The sequence below is a fragment of the Netta rufina genome (genome assembly GCF_964035555.1).
Source record: "Netta rufina genome assembly, chromosome: 4".
NCBI lineage: Eukaryota > Metazoa > Chordata > Aves > Anseriformes > Anatidae > Netta > Netta rufina.
The window spans coordinates 7,540,661-7,555,837 of record NC_140127.1 but is presented as its reverse complement, the minus strand read 5'-3'; the positions used below and the strand labels follow the sequence as shown (position 1 = coordinate 7,555,837).

The 15,177-nt window shown below is 40.4% G+C and overlaps 1 protein-coding gene across 5 annotated transcripts in view; it reads right to left on the bottom strand.

The window, feature by feature from the left end:
• Window positions 1-15,177, bottom strand: part of PPP3CA (protein phosphatase 3 catalytic subunit alpha) — a 190,983-nt gene that overhangs the window by 98,400 nt on the left and 77,406 nt on the right. For all 5 annotated transcript variants that reach the window (XM_084286298.1, XM_084286299.1, XM_084286297.1 and 2 more), the window contains exon 2: window positions 13,377-13,577. In XM_084286298.1, coding sequence (XP_084142424.1) covers window positions 13,377-13,577 — 201 coding nt within the window. The remainder of the gene's footprint in view (window positions 1-13,376; window positions 13,578-15,177) is intronic.

Sequence of the window (15,177 nt, the reverse complement as noted above, 5' to 3'; positions counted from 1 at the left end):
GATGGACACTGAACCAAAAAATCTAACATTAGTATCTATATTTTCCACAAACTTCTCAATGTGAATTCATTTTTTGCAACTAGAAGCATGCCCTACTTAAATACTTCTCCCCTTACTGCTCCTGTAGACACACACTTTGAGGAGACAAGGTGTTTTTATACCCCTATAACCCAAACTGCTAACAGGAGTTGAACCTAACACTTCACTTCCAAAGGTTCAAAAGATTTAGGCTGTGACCTTAAAACATTAAAAAAAAAAAAAAAAAAAGTATGAGTCAGATTTTTTGCAAGTCAGCTTCCATGTCCAAGTACACACAAAACTCAAATTTTAAATATTATCTATTAGAGAGGCCAAGGTTTCAGGTAGAACAACGACCCATCCAGTGGATTCTCTTTGTTATTAAAAGTGAAATTGTGAATTTCTGTGGAAAACTGTGGAGAGGTGGATTCTCTTTGTTATTAACATATCTTCGAAGTCTTCTACAAGCAATGCTTTACAACTCCAAAGGCAGACAGAGGAGGCAGCTACTCAAGGAAGGTACAGACAACACAGCTACAGAAGCTCATGACAGCCTTTCTGAATGCCATGCTCTCCCCGAAACCCTTCGGTACGCTTCGTGGTGAATAATCATCAGTCAGGCACTGCAAAGCGATAGCTATTAACAATGGTTTAAGTGTCAGCACTGCCTGCCCCAGGAAATACATGTGAAAAAACACGGTCTTTAGAAGAGAAAGATGAGCCAGTGCACAGAAAAAAAATTACTTGTCCATGGCCAGACTTTTTCATGGATAAAGGCACAAGGAGAAGAGGGAAAAGACAAAAAAAAACGAGGGGTAGGAGGATGGGGGGGGAGAGAGGGAGTACTACATATTAGTCCTCCTTGTCCAAAGAGTCAAAGAAATGTTTCATAAGCTTAGTGTGAAACGGTCTGAGCTCAGAATGAGTCACTGGGGTTCGTGGAGCAAAACAGACAATGTGGATAATTGATAGAACAGGGGATAGGCTTGATGCTTAAAGAATACGATTCCTCCCCTCGCTGTACAGTCGGAACAGTAGGATGTCTGTTCAGAAACATGGTGTCAGAAGAAGGAATGCAGGCAAGTTGGGAGATGGGAGCTGAGAAACCAAGCAGCAGAATTTAGCCTGGACCTAACTTTGAAGCTGGCCCTACTTTGAGAAACGGACTGGACCAGATGCCTTCCAAAGCACCTGCCAACCTAAATTATTCTGTGATTTTAAGGAAAGGGCTTGTGTAGCAAGAACATAACAAAAACATTATCATCTTCATTACTGAATGAAATCCCATGCTGAAAATAAAGACTTAGTTTGGAGAATAAGTCACTGATGCCTGGGGAAAGCAGGTGATGAAATGAGAACAACAGAACCTGCAAATGTGACAGAAGATAGATGTCTTTTGGCAGACTAATGCTTTGATTTTGTTTAAACTAGCTTAAGTGAGTAATTTAGCTTCAATAGCACAGTGAAGAACTGCTACTGCTGCAATACTTTAACCTTTACCCATTCAATTAATATTAGACTTTAAAACCACTTCTTAAAGAAAAAAATGCTTTATATAAAGATCAGGACAGATGATATATTCCTGATATTCTTACTGATTTTTAAAAATACAGCCCTTGAGGTGCTACAACACCCTCAGAGGCAACAAGGCTTGATCAACTGGAGCCAAAACTTAAAATTTCCGCTTAGGCGATTGAAACAAATTTCCTCCTGCAATAAAAATGTGCACCAAGCAAAGGTGGCAGATTTTCATCGTGTCATTGCCACCTCCATCCAACACAAATCCAGTTTGTCCCTGCCTGCTCCATTAAGATAACCAAATCTTCTCTGAAACATGCAATTCGAAAAAGGAAATTGCACTTCAAAAATAAAAGGCTGACTTGCATTACGTGTTTATATTTGTATTCTCATGCACATTTGTGGGAGTTTTCTGGCCTGTGACTGCAGCAACAGCCAGAGACCTTGGTGTTCTGGACTTACCATAATGGCTGTGGCTATTCTTACCCTCATGCATATGGAGGAGTATATGGCCCTGATGGAGGCTGCCAGATGTACCAAACACATACCACCAGATGACATCTGCAATTTGTTACACTCAAAACAGGTAGTATCTTCAGAAGATCTTGCATTTGACATAGTCTCCGTATTTTGCAGCCTCAAGACTCCAAACCACAAAAAGCAGAGGCACTTACCCATGCTTAGACTGGAGGCAGTGGTCACAAGTCATTTTGTGTTGCTAAAGTCACCAGCTTACTGAGGATAGATCTGTTCCCTTAACAAGAATTCAGGGAGCAATACAAATAGTCTACACCATGCTTTGTCGGTGACTTTTCCCCACATGTCCTTAGTGCTTCCTCTTTAATTTTACAAAAAAAAAAAAAATCTAGGTGCATTGCCACTGAATTGCCATGGAGGGACTACTGACTTGCAAAGGATTTGATGTATTTGATTCTAACCCTTTATATTAAGAAGCATTTTTGGCCCTAAGTAACTTCTATATGCATTTAGCAATTAAGCTGTTGTTTTTGTTGGGTTTTTATTCTGTAATTAGCAACTCTACTTCCAGTAGTAGTTACCTTAATGAAAACAAAAATAAACAAAGTAATTCTAAGAGTACCAGCAGACCACAAACCTATTTTTAATCTGCTGCAATCCATCATTAAAATAACAAGCATCACATACAAACCACCTTCAAATTCTTAAGAATGATTGTATTAGCCATAATTAAAGAGCAGCCTACTCTCATTTCAACACTGGCTTATCATGCTAATCTCATAGCAGGTAAAATTTTGGTTAAATGGTTATCACCTGTCTTAGGCTCTAATAATTAATAGCAATATACATTTTCTCATCAGTTCAAAATCTAAAGAAGGCAAGGTTCTCAAAAGTATTTTACCCTTTCAACCACAGTTGTTGAGTTTCTTTAGGGAAAAAATATACCCAGGTTTAAATATGTAGGCTAACCTTACAAACAGCTCTCCGGTCTTTTTTTCTTTCTTTTTAATTGTGTTATCTGCATGGAGGCTAGCCTTTTCTCTCTTAAGCCTGATAAAAAAAATAAAAATGAAATGAAGTGGAACAAAGAAGCAACATTAACTTTCATAATTTATTGTTCTAGACAACCCCGACTACTGCCTGTGACAGAAAGTAAGCCAAGCAGAAAGAAAATTGAAGTGTTTTTGCATTGCCACTTTGCCAAAGGATGAAGTCACAGGATTGATTTCTGTGACCACCGGCAGTGCCTCCCACCCATGCTGCCACCCTGCAGTTCTCAGACTGCTGTACAGAGGGCACGGAACACAGCAGACTCATAAAAGACGAGCTGAAATGTGCTTGGCTTGTTTTTTTTAAAGTTTCAACATTTAAAATGATACTTGAAAGTTTTCTTTATTAATACGGGTTAATAAAGAATAAATCTGACAGTTCACTCAATTCCATCTCCTTCATTATGCAGACAATTATTTTTGATCTGGCTGAATAAACCCCTGCGGTGAATTCTCATGAGCAATTCACTCGGGTTTCAGAGTTCTGTGCCTTTTGATTGGAACAATCCTTTCATGGTGTTTTCCACCTGTAAAAGTAGAATTTCATATGGAGGTAGATTTGGAGCAGAGGGGAAAAGTGTCTACCCAATATTTTTTTCTTGCTATTCAACGCAGCAATTTTCAGACATAACCTCTGAAAGCAATGATGCTGATGTACCTAACCAGCCAGAAGGACTCCCTGTAGTGCCTTCTCTTGAGCTAAGCACCAGAAGAATGTTTTTGATATTTAGTCACAGGCTCTTAAGCGGAGCTTACTCCGCTGCTGTTGTTGCTTTAGGTTGCCTCTTTTAAAGGTGACTGTGCAAGATGGATTCAGAAAACCTCACAGAAAGCCCCAAGACTCAGAGCAAGCGATGCACGAGGTTCAACACAACTGCTAAGCTCCAGGTATCACTTATGCAATGAAGAAAGGCAGTAACCACACAGCATAGGACTTCCTGCTTTGGGACCAGGAACAAGATGCTCCTCACTTATCGAGAATGTTTTCACAAAGTAATTAGCATCCTGAATGGTATCAAAGCATAAATTTCAACTAGATTTGGATGCAAAAAAAAAAAAAAAAGCACCGAGGAACCATTTGAAACTCATTCACCCTTTAATAGTTTGATACCCTAGAAAGGCAGATAATGACCCTTAGAGTCAGCGGAAGACTGTATGGCTGGACACACCACCCATACAAATCCCATACACTACTGCCACAATCCTACCAGTGACACTTCCCAAGGTTCTCTGGAATCAACTGCAGACTGAAAACATGTTCCTGTTCAGCACAATGAAATCTTCACAATTGGTGCATTTATTTAAAGAGCACGGATTTTACAAAGTTTAAAGGCAATTTGGAAGTACTGGATTCTTTTAAACTAATTAAAATGTTTTGAACTATAGCAGATTTTCCATTTAAAAGGCAAAATCTTCACAGAGAATATTATATACACTTGGAAATTATTCTATAAATGTTTTATCTTGATAAATTGCAGAAAACCAAATAGAGAAAGTATCCATCTCAGCTCTGATAGCGTTTTTTTTTTTTTTTTAAATGATTAAAATGCTAATGGAAAAGCATCTAAAGGCAGGGAGAAGCAGAAACAGAACCCAGCCCAGAATAACATCCTTCTATAAGCATCACCTCCAACTACTAATGCTCTCGGAGTCATGCTCTTCCTAAGTGAAGGCAGGTAATATTTATAGTATCTCTTCAGAAAGAGCCTGCCAGCCATCTCCTCTGCACTTGCCAGGCTTTGGTGAAAGGCTAGCTGCACAGCCATCAAGCACAGATGAAAACAGGAGACAGCTTGTGTTAGCTCCGAAAATGCAACCGGACTCTAAGCAAGAGGGGCACGCATCTGCACAGCAGCTCCCAAATCAGATAAATGGAGTGGTTTATCTCATCAGGATATAGTCTCCAAGTGGCAATGATCAGCTAACACAAATGCTGTTTGTCTCTGTCTTGCTATTAGTCCACCCCCTCACACTCCTCCAGTTCTTTTTCTTCTCGCTCTTCACTGTTCCCAGCTTGATTTCTATGCTCTGGCTGCTCTACAGTTGCAGGTATGGTGTGAGTAACACAGAAGCAATTCCCTTTCCCTTCCCTTATGTATAAATCCTTATCCTCTGTTTTTTCCTCACATGCACGTACACACACATGCACAAAGAGGGGGACACTCCAGATCGTGCACGACTGTTAGATTTTGGGTTGGCCGGGGGCGAAGGACTAAAAGGCAAACGTGTGCTGGAATTTCCCTCTACCCCCTTCTGTCTTACTCATTTCAGCAGCTCCGCAATCCAAACTGGGGGAGGAGGAGGGAACGTGGGTGGCTGTGATTTCAGCAGCAATCCCACTGGATTCCCACACCTCCTTCCAATATAAACTACGACCTAAGATGGAGCTAAATTAACCTGAGGCCAGGATCAGAAGGAGAGATAACTAGGCAAAGTGAAGAAAACACAAAAGGCAAGGACAAAGGATCTCTTTATCTCTAACAAGCACTCCGCGGCACGAACATCATGCTTGTTTTTGAAAAGAAACCCAAGGAGCAGAACTACCGAATGCTAACCTCAGTAGTGCCACTGATCGTAATGATCATAAAACAAATATGAAATTTGATTTGCGAGTTTCAAAAATAAATAATATATGTTTGAAAAACAAAATAAATACTGTGCTGTACCGTGTCTTCATGAAGTAGCCCTAGAAGAAATGCTAACATGCTATATTGAGTCATTGGCATTTACGTGATGAAGAAGCATCTCCACACTGAAATAAAAGTTAAATAGTCAGAACGAAGGCCTAAAAGGGCTAGGTATTTGCAAGCAGGTTTTTTCATTTGTTTGTTTTTTGTATTTTCACTGGTGGTTATTTTTAAAATCAATACAACTTCTGTGCTGACTTGAAGCCCAGTACAGATCCGATCCTCCATTTCACAGCCTCAAATTAAGCTTCATACCTGAAGGGAATCTACGACTCCACGATTTTGCTTTGGATTATCTGACTAGGATTTCTGCACCACAGCAAGTTAACTATAAATGGATTATTTATAAGAACAAGCGAGGTAGTTGTAAAGAATACTGTCTGTAGTATCCACTGCCTTGGCAATAATGATAGATTTAGGCAGCTGCTACTAGAAAACATCAGCTCTGCCAAAATGTCAGATGCTAATGTCTGAGGCAGCTCAATTAAGCTACAAGACGCAATCACTTTGTTCTACCAGGGATGCGGGCAGGCATATTTCAATCCATATCTGGAACTGACAGAAGCATTTAGCGAAGGAACAGATCAAAAAACTGCAATACATACAGCCTTATATCTCCACCTTGTTTCAGAAGTCTCAGTTTTTAAGCCGCGAGTGATTCGACTTATTATGAGTTCTCAATAAAGCATGCAAAATAGCTGGAGCAGTGTCAGCTTTCATCAGCAAGCCAATTAAAGGATTTAATCAAGTTCACTTTAGCTGTTCAACAGTATGTTTATATCAAATTATTTTTTAACAGAAGTTTAACGTGGAGGTTCTCTATTCTAATAACGTTCTCAACAGTGATATGTAAAGGCAAATAACTGCTACAATAGTAAACTGCACTCATGCATACACTGGGAGTAAACCTAACCACTTCAAAAATTATAGCGAATACTTCTTCATAATATCTAGTTTACTTATTGAGTCAAAGAACTGCCTTACACAGCCATGTGAAAGCTCAGCATCATTTGTTTTAAATAAGGATGCAAGCATATAATACAGCTAAAGCAGCTGAAGTTACTCACAAGTTAAAGATACGACCACTTGGCTGAGGTACAGAAAACAACCTTACATGGGGCCCCCAGCACCTTGCTCAGAGTGCAGACCCCATCACCTATTTACTTGTAGCATCACAAACAACATTAACGGCAGCCTTTAAAGATAGTTTTAATGAATGCGATATGGCAAAGATGGGAAAAGAAGAATTCTTGTGATTAACACTTACCCTCAGAAGCAGCAGGCATCCAGGCTTCCAACTAGCATTAAAGCATTTAGGCTTGGCATCTGAAAACACCAGCTACTGGGGGGGAAGTTTTAGGATTTGACCATGCAAATGGTTTTCTTCGAGACAAGTAAATATTTTAGTTATAACAGTGTCCTGGAAATTCAATAGTGTCCTCAACAGTAATCACGGTACGTTAGGTTTAGAGTATAAATTAAATTACTGGAGTGTGAAATAGAAAAGTTTTAACTAAAATTGCTTTTACTGAAATGTTAATTTCAGACAAACTTTGATGTTGTGCTAATATAGACAGGCTTTACATTACTTGTAGGCCGCTAATAAGCGATCTTGTTTATTTTCCGTGCTGGAATTCTATCTCAAACTGCTTCAAAAGTAAAAAAACAGAAAGAATTGTTTTAGTTCAGCTCTTCAATTGCATCAGCTCATTTAAATGTGTGCTACAGTTTGAGGCAATTTTAAGCATTATTGCCTTTTTACTATAACATGGGCATAAATACTTTTATTAGCTCATCTTAGCATTGATCACTTTAGCTAGAAGCTTCCTATGCTTACGAAGTTCTAAGTGATGCAGTTTAAGGGAAAAATGTACGTGGAACACGAGGAAACATTCAGACCCAGGAGGCCTGACCATCCCATGCAATAACGCCCCCGGGGAATATCCGGAAGCCTCAAAGATCAGAAAGGCACATGCTGGCAGGAAAGGGCTTTCCCTCTGTAGTTTTTATGAGCCTACAATCCAACAGATGATTCTGACAGTCACCAGAGCTGCTGCAGTTGTTCCCACACGGGCCATTCTCAGATGCTGACAGCCTCCCCCCAGCCAATCAACTTCTCATTCAAATTGCCAAAACTCTGTGTCCTCAGTACAATACAAGCATAGCAAGCAAAATGAATATTTAAGTTTTATTTCTGTACCATTCTGACATTCAACCAAGCCAGTGAAATTCTGCCCCCTCCCCCAAAGACAGGGCAATGAAACTGCAAGTGGGAGCGTTACCCTTTAACACACTGATATACCCATTGGACGTGTGTATTTACCAACCTTAAATTATGCAATGCAAATAACAAGGAAGGCTCTGCAAGCAACAGTGTGTCTACAACATCTATAAACACGCACACTCCAAAAAGTAGCACTTGTAGAGGCAAACAACATAGCCAAGGAAGAGACCATTTCAGAAAGCTTTGCACACATTCCCAACAAAGGATGTGAAAGTTTTGGTAAAACAAATATATGCTCTGGTTCTGTTTTCCTCTTCTTCTAAATGAGAGACTGATAGATGCTAGCTCCACGCCCTGCCTGCACGTGGCCTGGCTACTGTCACCACGCCAGAAACTGCTGTCATTGCTACTGCTGGTGATGGTGCCCAGGCAAACAGAATTGAGAATATCTATGCACAGGCAGCTAGCTGCCTGCGTGATGTGGGTGTATTACGTATAACTACCATATGCAAAAATGCACAGGTTTATAAAGATGTGTACGACTTAGATTTTTGTGTTCTTAGTTCACTAGAGGAAACTTTTCTTAGTAACGATGGGCAGAGACTAACCAAAAGGTGTGCACACTGAGTATACAGTGAGAGATGTCACATGTTACAGGAAGAAACAGTACATGCTGATTTCTTTTAAAATAGATAAACAGGAAAAACAGACTTACCTTAAAAACCCCAACACAAATCTCCTACAAATTTATTCACTTGTGCTATCATATATACAAAAGATATCATGGTATTTCCTTTCAGTATCTGTGAAACTAACAACGTCTTCAAGAAACATAACTTATAAGGCAAGAAACGCACAATGAGATACATTAGACAAACCACTCAGGTTCTAGGTCTACTCTGGAGTTGATGTTGTTTAAGAAGGTATAAATTTGAATCACAGAAATGTTAAGGTTGGAAGGTCATCAAGTGCAACACACTAGACTCAAAACTGGGCCAATTTCAAAATTAGATCCAGCTTTAAAGTTAGAATTGGCTGTTGCCATCAGTTACTTTACTGTTGAAATAAAATTCTGCAATGTGACCGTTCACCACTTCAATTTTATTAATCTGGAGGGGATGGAATAACACTATTTAACCTTTTGTAGAGATTTTTGCAGATGTAGGAAAACAACAATATATCATGTTTCAAAAGGTTTCGTTGCTCTGAAAAGGACCTGTGAATTGAGGCCCACTAATGACAGTAAATCATACACCTAGTAATTAAAGAGAACACTACGAATATGATGAGGAGAAAAAAAAAAACCTCCATATGTAAGATGTGACAAAATTAAAGTTTCAAGTACAACCCCTCTTGCATATGCTACAAATTCCTTCATCATATTGTCACTTTCCACTTTTTTCAATGCAGTGGACAGAATAAACCATTGACAGCGAGCAATTTCCAAGTTGTGGTCTCTTCACTTGCATGCAGTATGCTTCGGTTACAAAACTTTTATAAACCCTGGTCTGAAGACAGCATGGTCAACTTGCTCACATCCTTTCACCACCACTCAGCATAACAGTATCTCATCACTTCAGACAGACATGCATGACTTACTGTCTTTGCAACACAAGCGAGCCAAGGAGTCCATTTTACAGCCTGGGAGCTAAGCAAGACAGCATTCCCATCGAAGCCTCTACCTACTTTTTTTTTTCCCCTGACTGAACACTTCCAAAACTCCCCAGAATTACCATGTTATAGATAATGCCACAGAAGTCTACACATATACCTGTGCACTGAAGTCAAAGAGGCAAGTGCTCAGCATGCAGGTGAGAGCGTTCAGTACTTAATGACAGCAGATTTTAGATCTGCAAGTGAGGCCCCATACAAACGATTAGTTAATTAGTCAGTCACTATGGAAAGGGTTGCTCAGAAACACTCTATATAGTAATGAAAGCATATAATAAGGCCACATAAAACTATTCAGGCAATCCTGAATCTGGCATTCCCAAGTGTTCGTCGGTGTCACTCCAGTAATATTGCCATCAGGGAGGTTCAGAGTTATCCTTCCTTAGCCTTTTGAAAGAACCAATTAAAAAGGAACTAATTTCACCACGAGCCATTATATTGCTAAGTACATAATATAGGATGGGAAATCCTAAGGCTGCTATACGGACATCTTTCATCTCAACACTGAACAGCTGGGGGCTAGTGGTACATCAACCCCATCGAACCCACGAGCTTAAGAAAAAGACCACATGCCTCCAAGAGAAGAGGGTGTAGATGAAGTCAGAAAATTCAAAGCCATGGAAGGTGGCAGCGTCCCTGTTCCCTTGCTGGCTGCCCATTCCCCTGGGGATGAAGACTGGTAGGGATACTTACTTCCATGGTGCTGCAGGCAACCAGACAGCATCCTGGTAGCCTATTTCCCTGCTGTCTTCTGAGCAGTCCTTGGGACCACTTTTAATCCCTACTTGCAGCCTTCCCCTCTGCATAGCTTTGATTATTTTGATGCAATTCTCTCCATCCCTCCAAACTCACCTTCAAAAGTCAAAACAAAGTCGCCTAAATGTTTTCCAGATGTAAAAAGAGATCCCTTAAAGCACGGACTTGGAGTCTCTTCTTAGTTCAGGCTCTGGTCAGACTCATACCAGCAAACAGCAGCCCTGAGTAACAACTGCAGGATACTTCACCTTGGTCATAAGCCAGAGCTGTAACATACACACACGCATAGTTTGCGTGTAGCAAACTATAGGAATTTGAGCTGAAGTCTCAAATGAATTAATCAGGAGAATTTGGAAAGCCATGACAAATTTGAAAATAAAATATATTAACTCAAAATGACAATCATGTTGGTACTTCCAGCTCTCCACAGAATCAGAGTAAGTTTTACGCAGATACTAAATCATAGATTATGCATTCCACATTAAGACTTCTGCCCCATCCCCTAATTATACAAACCTTCTTCTCCCTCTAATCAGGGCCTTCTATGTACCCTCTATCTCATATTACTTCTTATAAGCAGAACTATGATATTTTTTTCTGAGGAAAATTATCTCGCCCCTCAAAAGGAACAAAGAGACATTTCAAGCTAAGGGATAGCAGCACAAGGCTTCAAGAAAAATAAACTTTTCATGTTCTTTAACAAGTATCTGATTGCACGAATCCACAATGCTCTTATTCCAAGAGTTAGTTTTCTCTCTCCCCCTTCCTTTTTGATGATCGTCGTCTCATCAACCAGCTACAGGGATACGTTTCTCAAAGATGAATGCATCTCCCACAAAGGATCTTATATTAATGATTAATGACTGACACTCTTCAACAAGACTGCCTGCCATGCCTAAAATCTATAAATTTATTCTCTTCTCCACTATATCAGTGATTTTATTTTTCTGTATGCTTGAAGAAAGCCTTCCTCCATTCCATAGTTATTTCTTGATTGCCTGTATACCTTGCACTTCCACCACACCATCGGTCAACTGATACTCTCATTATCCAGTCATCTGCTGTCACACTACTCATACAAAGCAAATTGTCAGGCCCTGCGATGCCTCACAAGCTTTGCCAACCTCCCTTCATATTTTTTTCTTCTTTTGATGATCACTTTCACAACTCCGGCTTTCATGTTTGTTCATACAGAACATTAGCACTTCTCAGCTACCCCACTAACAAGCATTAGGAGTCCAGCCTTCCTACGCTAGCTTAAAAGAGAATACCTATCAGCTACCCTGAAGAATGCTGCAGTACCACAATCATCGCAGAAGAATAATTTCAAAAGCAAGAACAAAGCAAGACGTAGGCTAAACTGAAAAAAGAATCAAAGACTTAAATTACACCAGTGATATACTATCGGGTAACCTTCAGGAGATTAATCGCCAAAACACAATTCAAAACAAGCCACACACCTTCAAAAGGATTTAAGAAACAATAAAATTAATGTTCTTTTTTTTTGTTTTTAAGTATGAACTTATGGAAATCGGTCAGGACACAGCAGACCTATCCCACAGTCTCTGTCTCTCAGTAGATGAAATATTCCACAGAACAGCAGGCAGAATTTCTGCACGTCTGCCACTCAGTTAGGGACAATGGTACTGCCTCTCCACAACTTCTTCCATTTAACATCCTGAACAGCCTGTATTCTCCCTTCAAAGAAAATGTCTGTTGAACACTATTCTCAGTCTACTCAGGGGATCCTTTTATTCATCCTATTCCCTTTATTCATCCCTGAGCTGCACTATGATTGACATCTTTTCCATCAGAATTGTAAGGCAGCGTGACAAGCTAATTATTACATAAGAGATGATATACATTACCTCTCCAGGTCAGCCCAGAATCCCTTATTTGGATGTCATTTAAAAAATTACAGGCTTTAATAACTTCTGCATCATTCTAGTCCAGACACTATGCTCTTTGGTGAGAAGAAGAGTTTTCCTGAAAACGAGGGCTTTCTATTTCTATGTTTTTTTTTTTTTTTTGTGAATGCTACCAGTACAAGACAATAAATACTGGTAACTCTTCTAGGTTAGAAAGAATAGGAGAAAATATGTCTTTGATTTTTTGTTTGTTTGCCTGGGGAAGTGAGTGGGCCTTCCCAGGAACAAAAGAAGTGACAAAAAGATTTGCCTTTTTAAACCAGGTTTGGTTTCACAGTTTAAGCTGACTAAAATTAGTTGTCTTTTGTCCCACAACTAACTTTCTATGCCACAGGTAGATCTCATGCCAAAAACGCATTAATATCTGATAACAGCAACAAAACAGGGGAGGAGGCACATTAGAGCAAGCAAATGCATTCAAACGTTCAGAATGTAGTCGAGGCAGAAGACAATTACAGAAGGAAATTCAAAATATAAGGCATTTCCTGAGGATTAATGAGTGGGTGGTAGTATTTGATAGTCAAGGGCAGAATGGGTTCTGCAGCCAGCACAATTCATTAATTCCCCAGGCAACACAAACTGGGATTCTGTTAATTTTTTTTTTCCTTTCTGCTGTACTCATTATTTTCCTCAACTTTTAATTAAGATTTCCATTTACTGTACCACCATCATTCCTTCAGAGCCAAACTGTGTATGTCTGAATAGCGCTATTATGGTAAAGGACATCTGTAACCTTTTTTTGGATTAATTCCTGGTGCAAAAGGCCAGGGACCTTTTTCAAGTTTAAGAAAGTTCTTCGAATCATCTCATATAGGCTAAAAACATTGTCTGACTTAGAAACAGAGGGAGTTCTGCAGATATGATCATTTCCTCTCTTAGAAGCTTCTTGATGGCCTCCATTATCTTAGTGGTAAGAGACAAAGAGAGTATAAAGAATTGAAGAGAGTAAGTTCTTTTCAAGCTTCCTTTCACCTCCTTCGGAAGCTGCATCCACTAACATATTATTTAACATGTCCCAAAACAACAACCATCGTAACTCCATACTAACCTGTGACTGGTGCATCTATGTCCAGCAAATTTTTTTCCTGACGAAGAATTGAAGCTCCCTCTGTTATTATTCTCAAAGCAACGCTTTCTTCCAGTCTCCCTTCTTTCATAAGGTGTGCCTTTAAGATATCCACCCGGGGTTTTCCATCATTATCAAACACTTCCTTAGCTGTGAGCCGGTGACTTGGAGGGAACGGGACAGCTGCATGAAGAAAAAAAAGTGTCATCAGTTTTTACAGTAAAGCCTCTATTACTAATCATGACATGTTTCAAAAAAAGTCATCTCTGCTGCTGAACAGTACTGGAATGAATTTCCTACTGCCTCTTATATCTTGGGGGTTAAAGTGTACATAAAGGAAGGTATCACTGAAGCATATGTATTCTGCAGGCTGAGTTATCCACGCATGTGAGAGTAACTGTTTTGTGTTCATAACAAAATTGAAAGGAAGACTTACGCCACATTTACAGATAGATATGTGCAAACAAAACAAAAAAGGCATGGCAATTTTAGGGATAGAAGGCAGTGAAGCTTCCAGTGCTCTGGTAGCACTGCAAAGCATCGACATGAATACACAAACCGGTGTTATATTTAATTTCTGTGCACAGACACACACAGATACACTCCAATTAAAATGCTGAACTCCAAGACAGCGCTCTCTCTAACGACTTGGGAGGAGGTAGGAGAGGTCTTCTCCAGATCATTTCCACAAGATACCTTCTACCACCACCAAAGCACACCTGCACGCAAAGCTGACCACTCCAGCAAAAGCTGCATCGGTCTGGGGTTTAAAATAAATCCATAAATCAGCGGGTTGCCCTAGCAACACGGCAGCGACTGCCGTCACGGAAGGGCTCAGAGCAAACTTCAGACCCTCACACCTTCCCTCTCCCGAAGCCAGCTGGAGCAAGAAGGCTCCGAGGCGATGCTGTCGGCTGCCAGGATGAGGCCAGAGCGTTATCCCAGCCTCACCCCCTTTCCCTCACAGCTCAGTCGGAGCAGCATTAGGCCCTGCAGGCCTCAGGGTAATTGCACTGCTCCCTGCCACAGCTGCAGGACACTCAGATTACAGGGAGCTCTGAGAGGGGAGAGGCAGCCACAGGGCTGACCTGGGCCCTGCATCCCCTCCGCAACCTGGGCCCTGCCAAGGGCCTTTGTCCCCTGCTGAGCCTCTTCCTGGGATCTCCGCTACTCTGTGAGAAACGACACACAGCAGACCCATATGTCTGTTGGTTTCCATTTTCTTCGCATTTCACGATCCCTGTGCGCTGGAAGCAGCCCACAGATCACGCACATCATTTAAAGCCTGACCCAAGAACTTCTACCAGAAGCAGCGGAGCAGATAATAAACAATTGCATTTCGTGCAGTTGTTTTCCACTGATACTTGGAACACATATGTCTTCAGAAAACACTTTCTCTTTTTTGGCTTGACCTTTTGCTGCCCTGACCCCAGTAGTTCATGCACTAAAATACTCTGATGTGGACTAATTAATACGGGTCTATGAAATTCACTGAAACTGGAGACCAGACTGAAAAGGGAACAAAATTGGGAAGAGGTGAAGTGCTGTCAAGCCCCAGGCCTCACCTCAATTCATGTGTGCAGTGAACAAGGAAGTTGAAACGCAGCCCTTGGTTTCAGAAGGGCCTTCCCCAGATCCATTACAGTTTTCTCACTCAACCTACAAGAACTCCTAAACTGCTTTAGATTAGTTCATGCTTTGACTTCTACTTCTGTAATTAGAGTTAAACTGGTAAAGACCAAAACCTCATTTTGCTTTTTGCAACTACTGTGGTTAAGCGCAG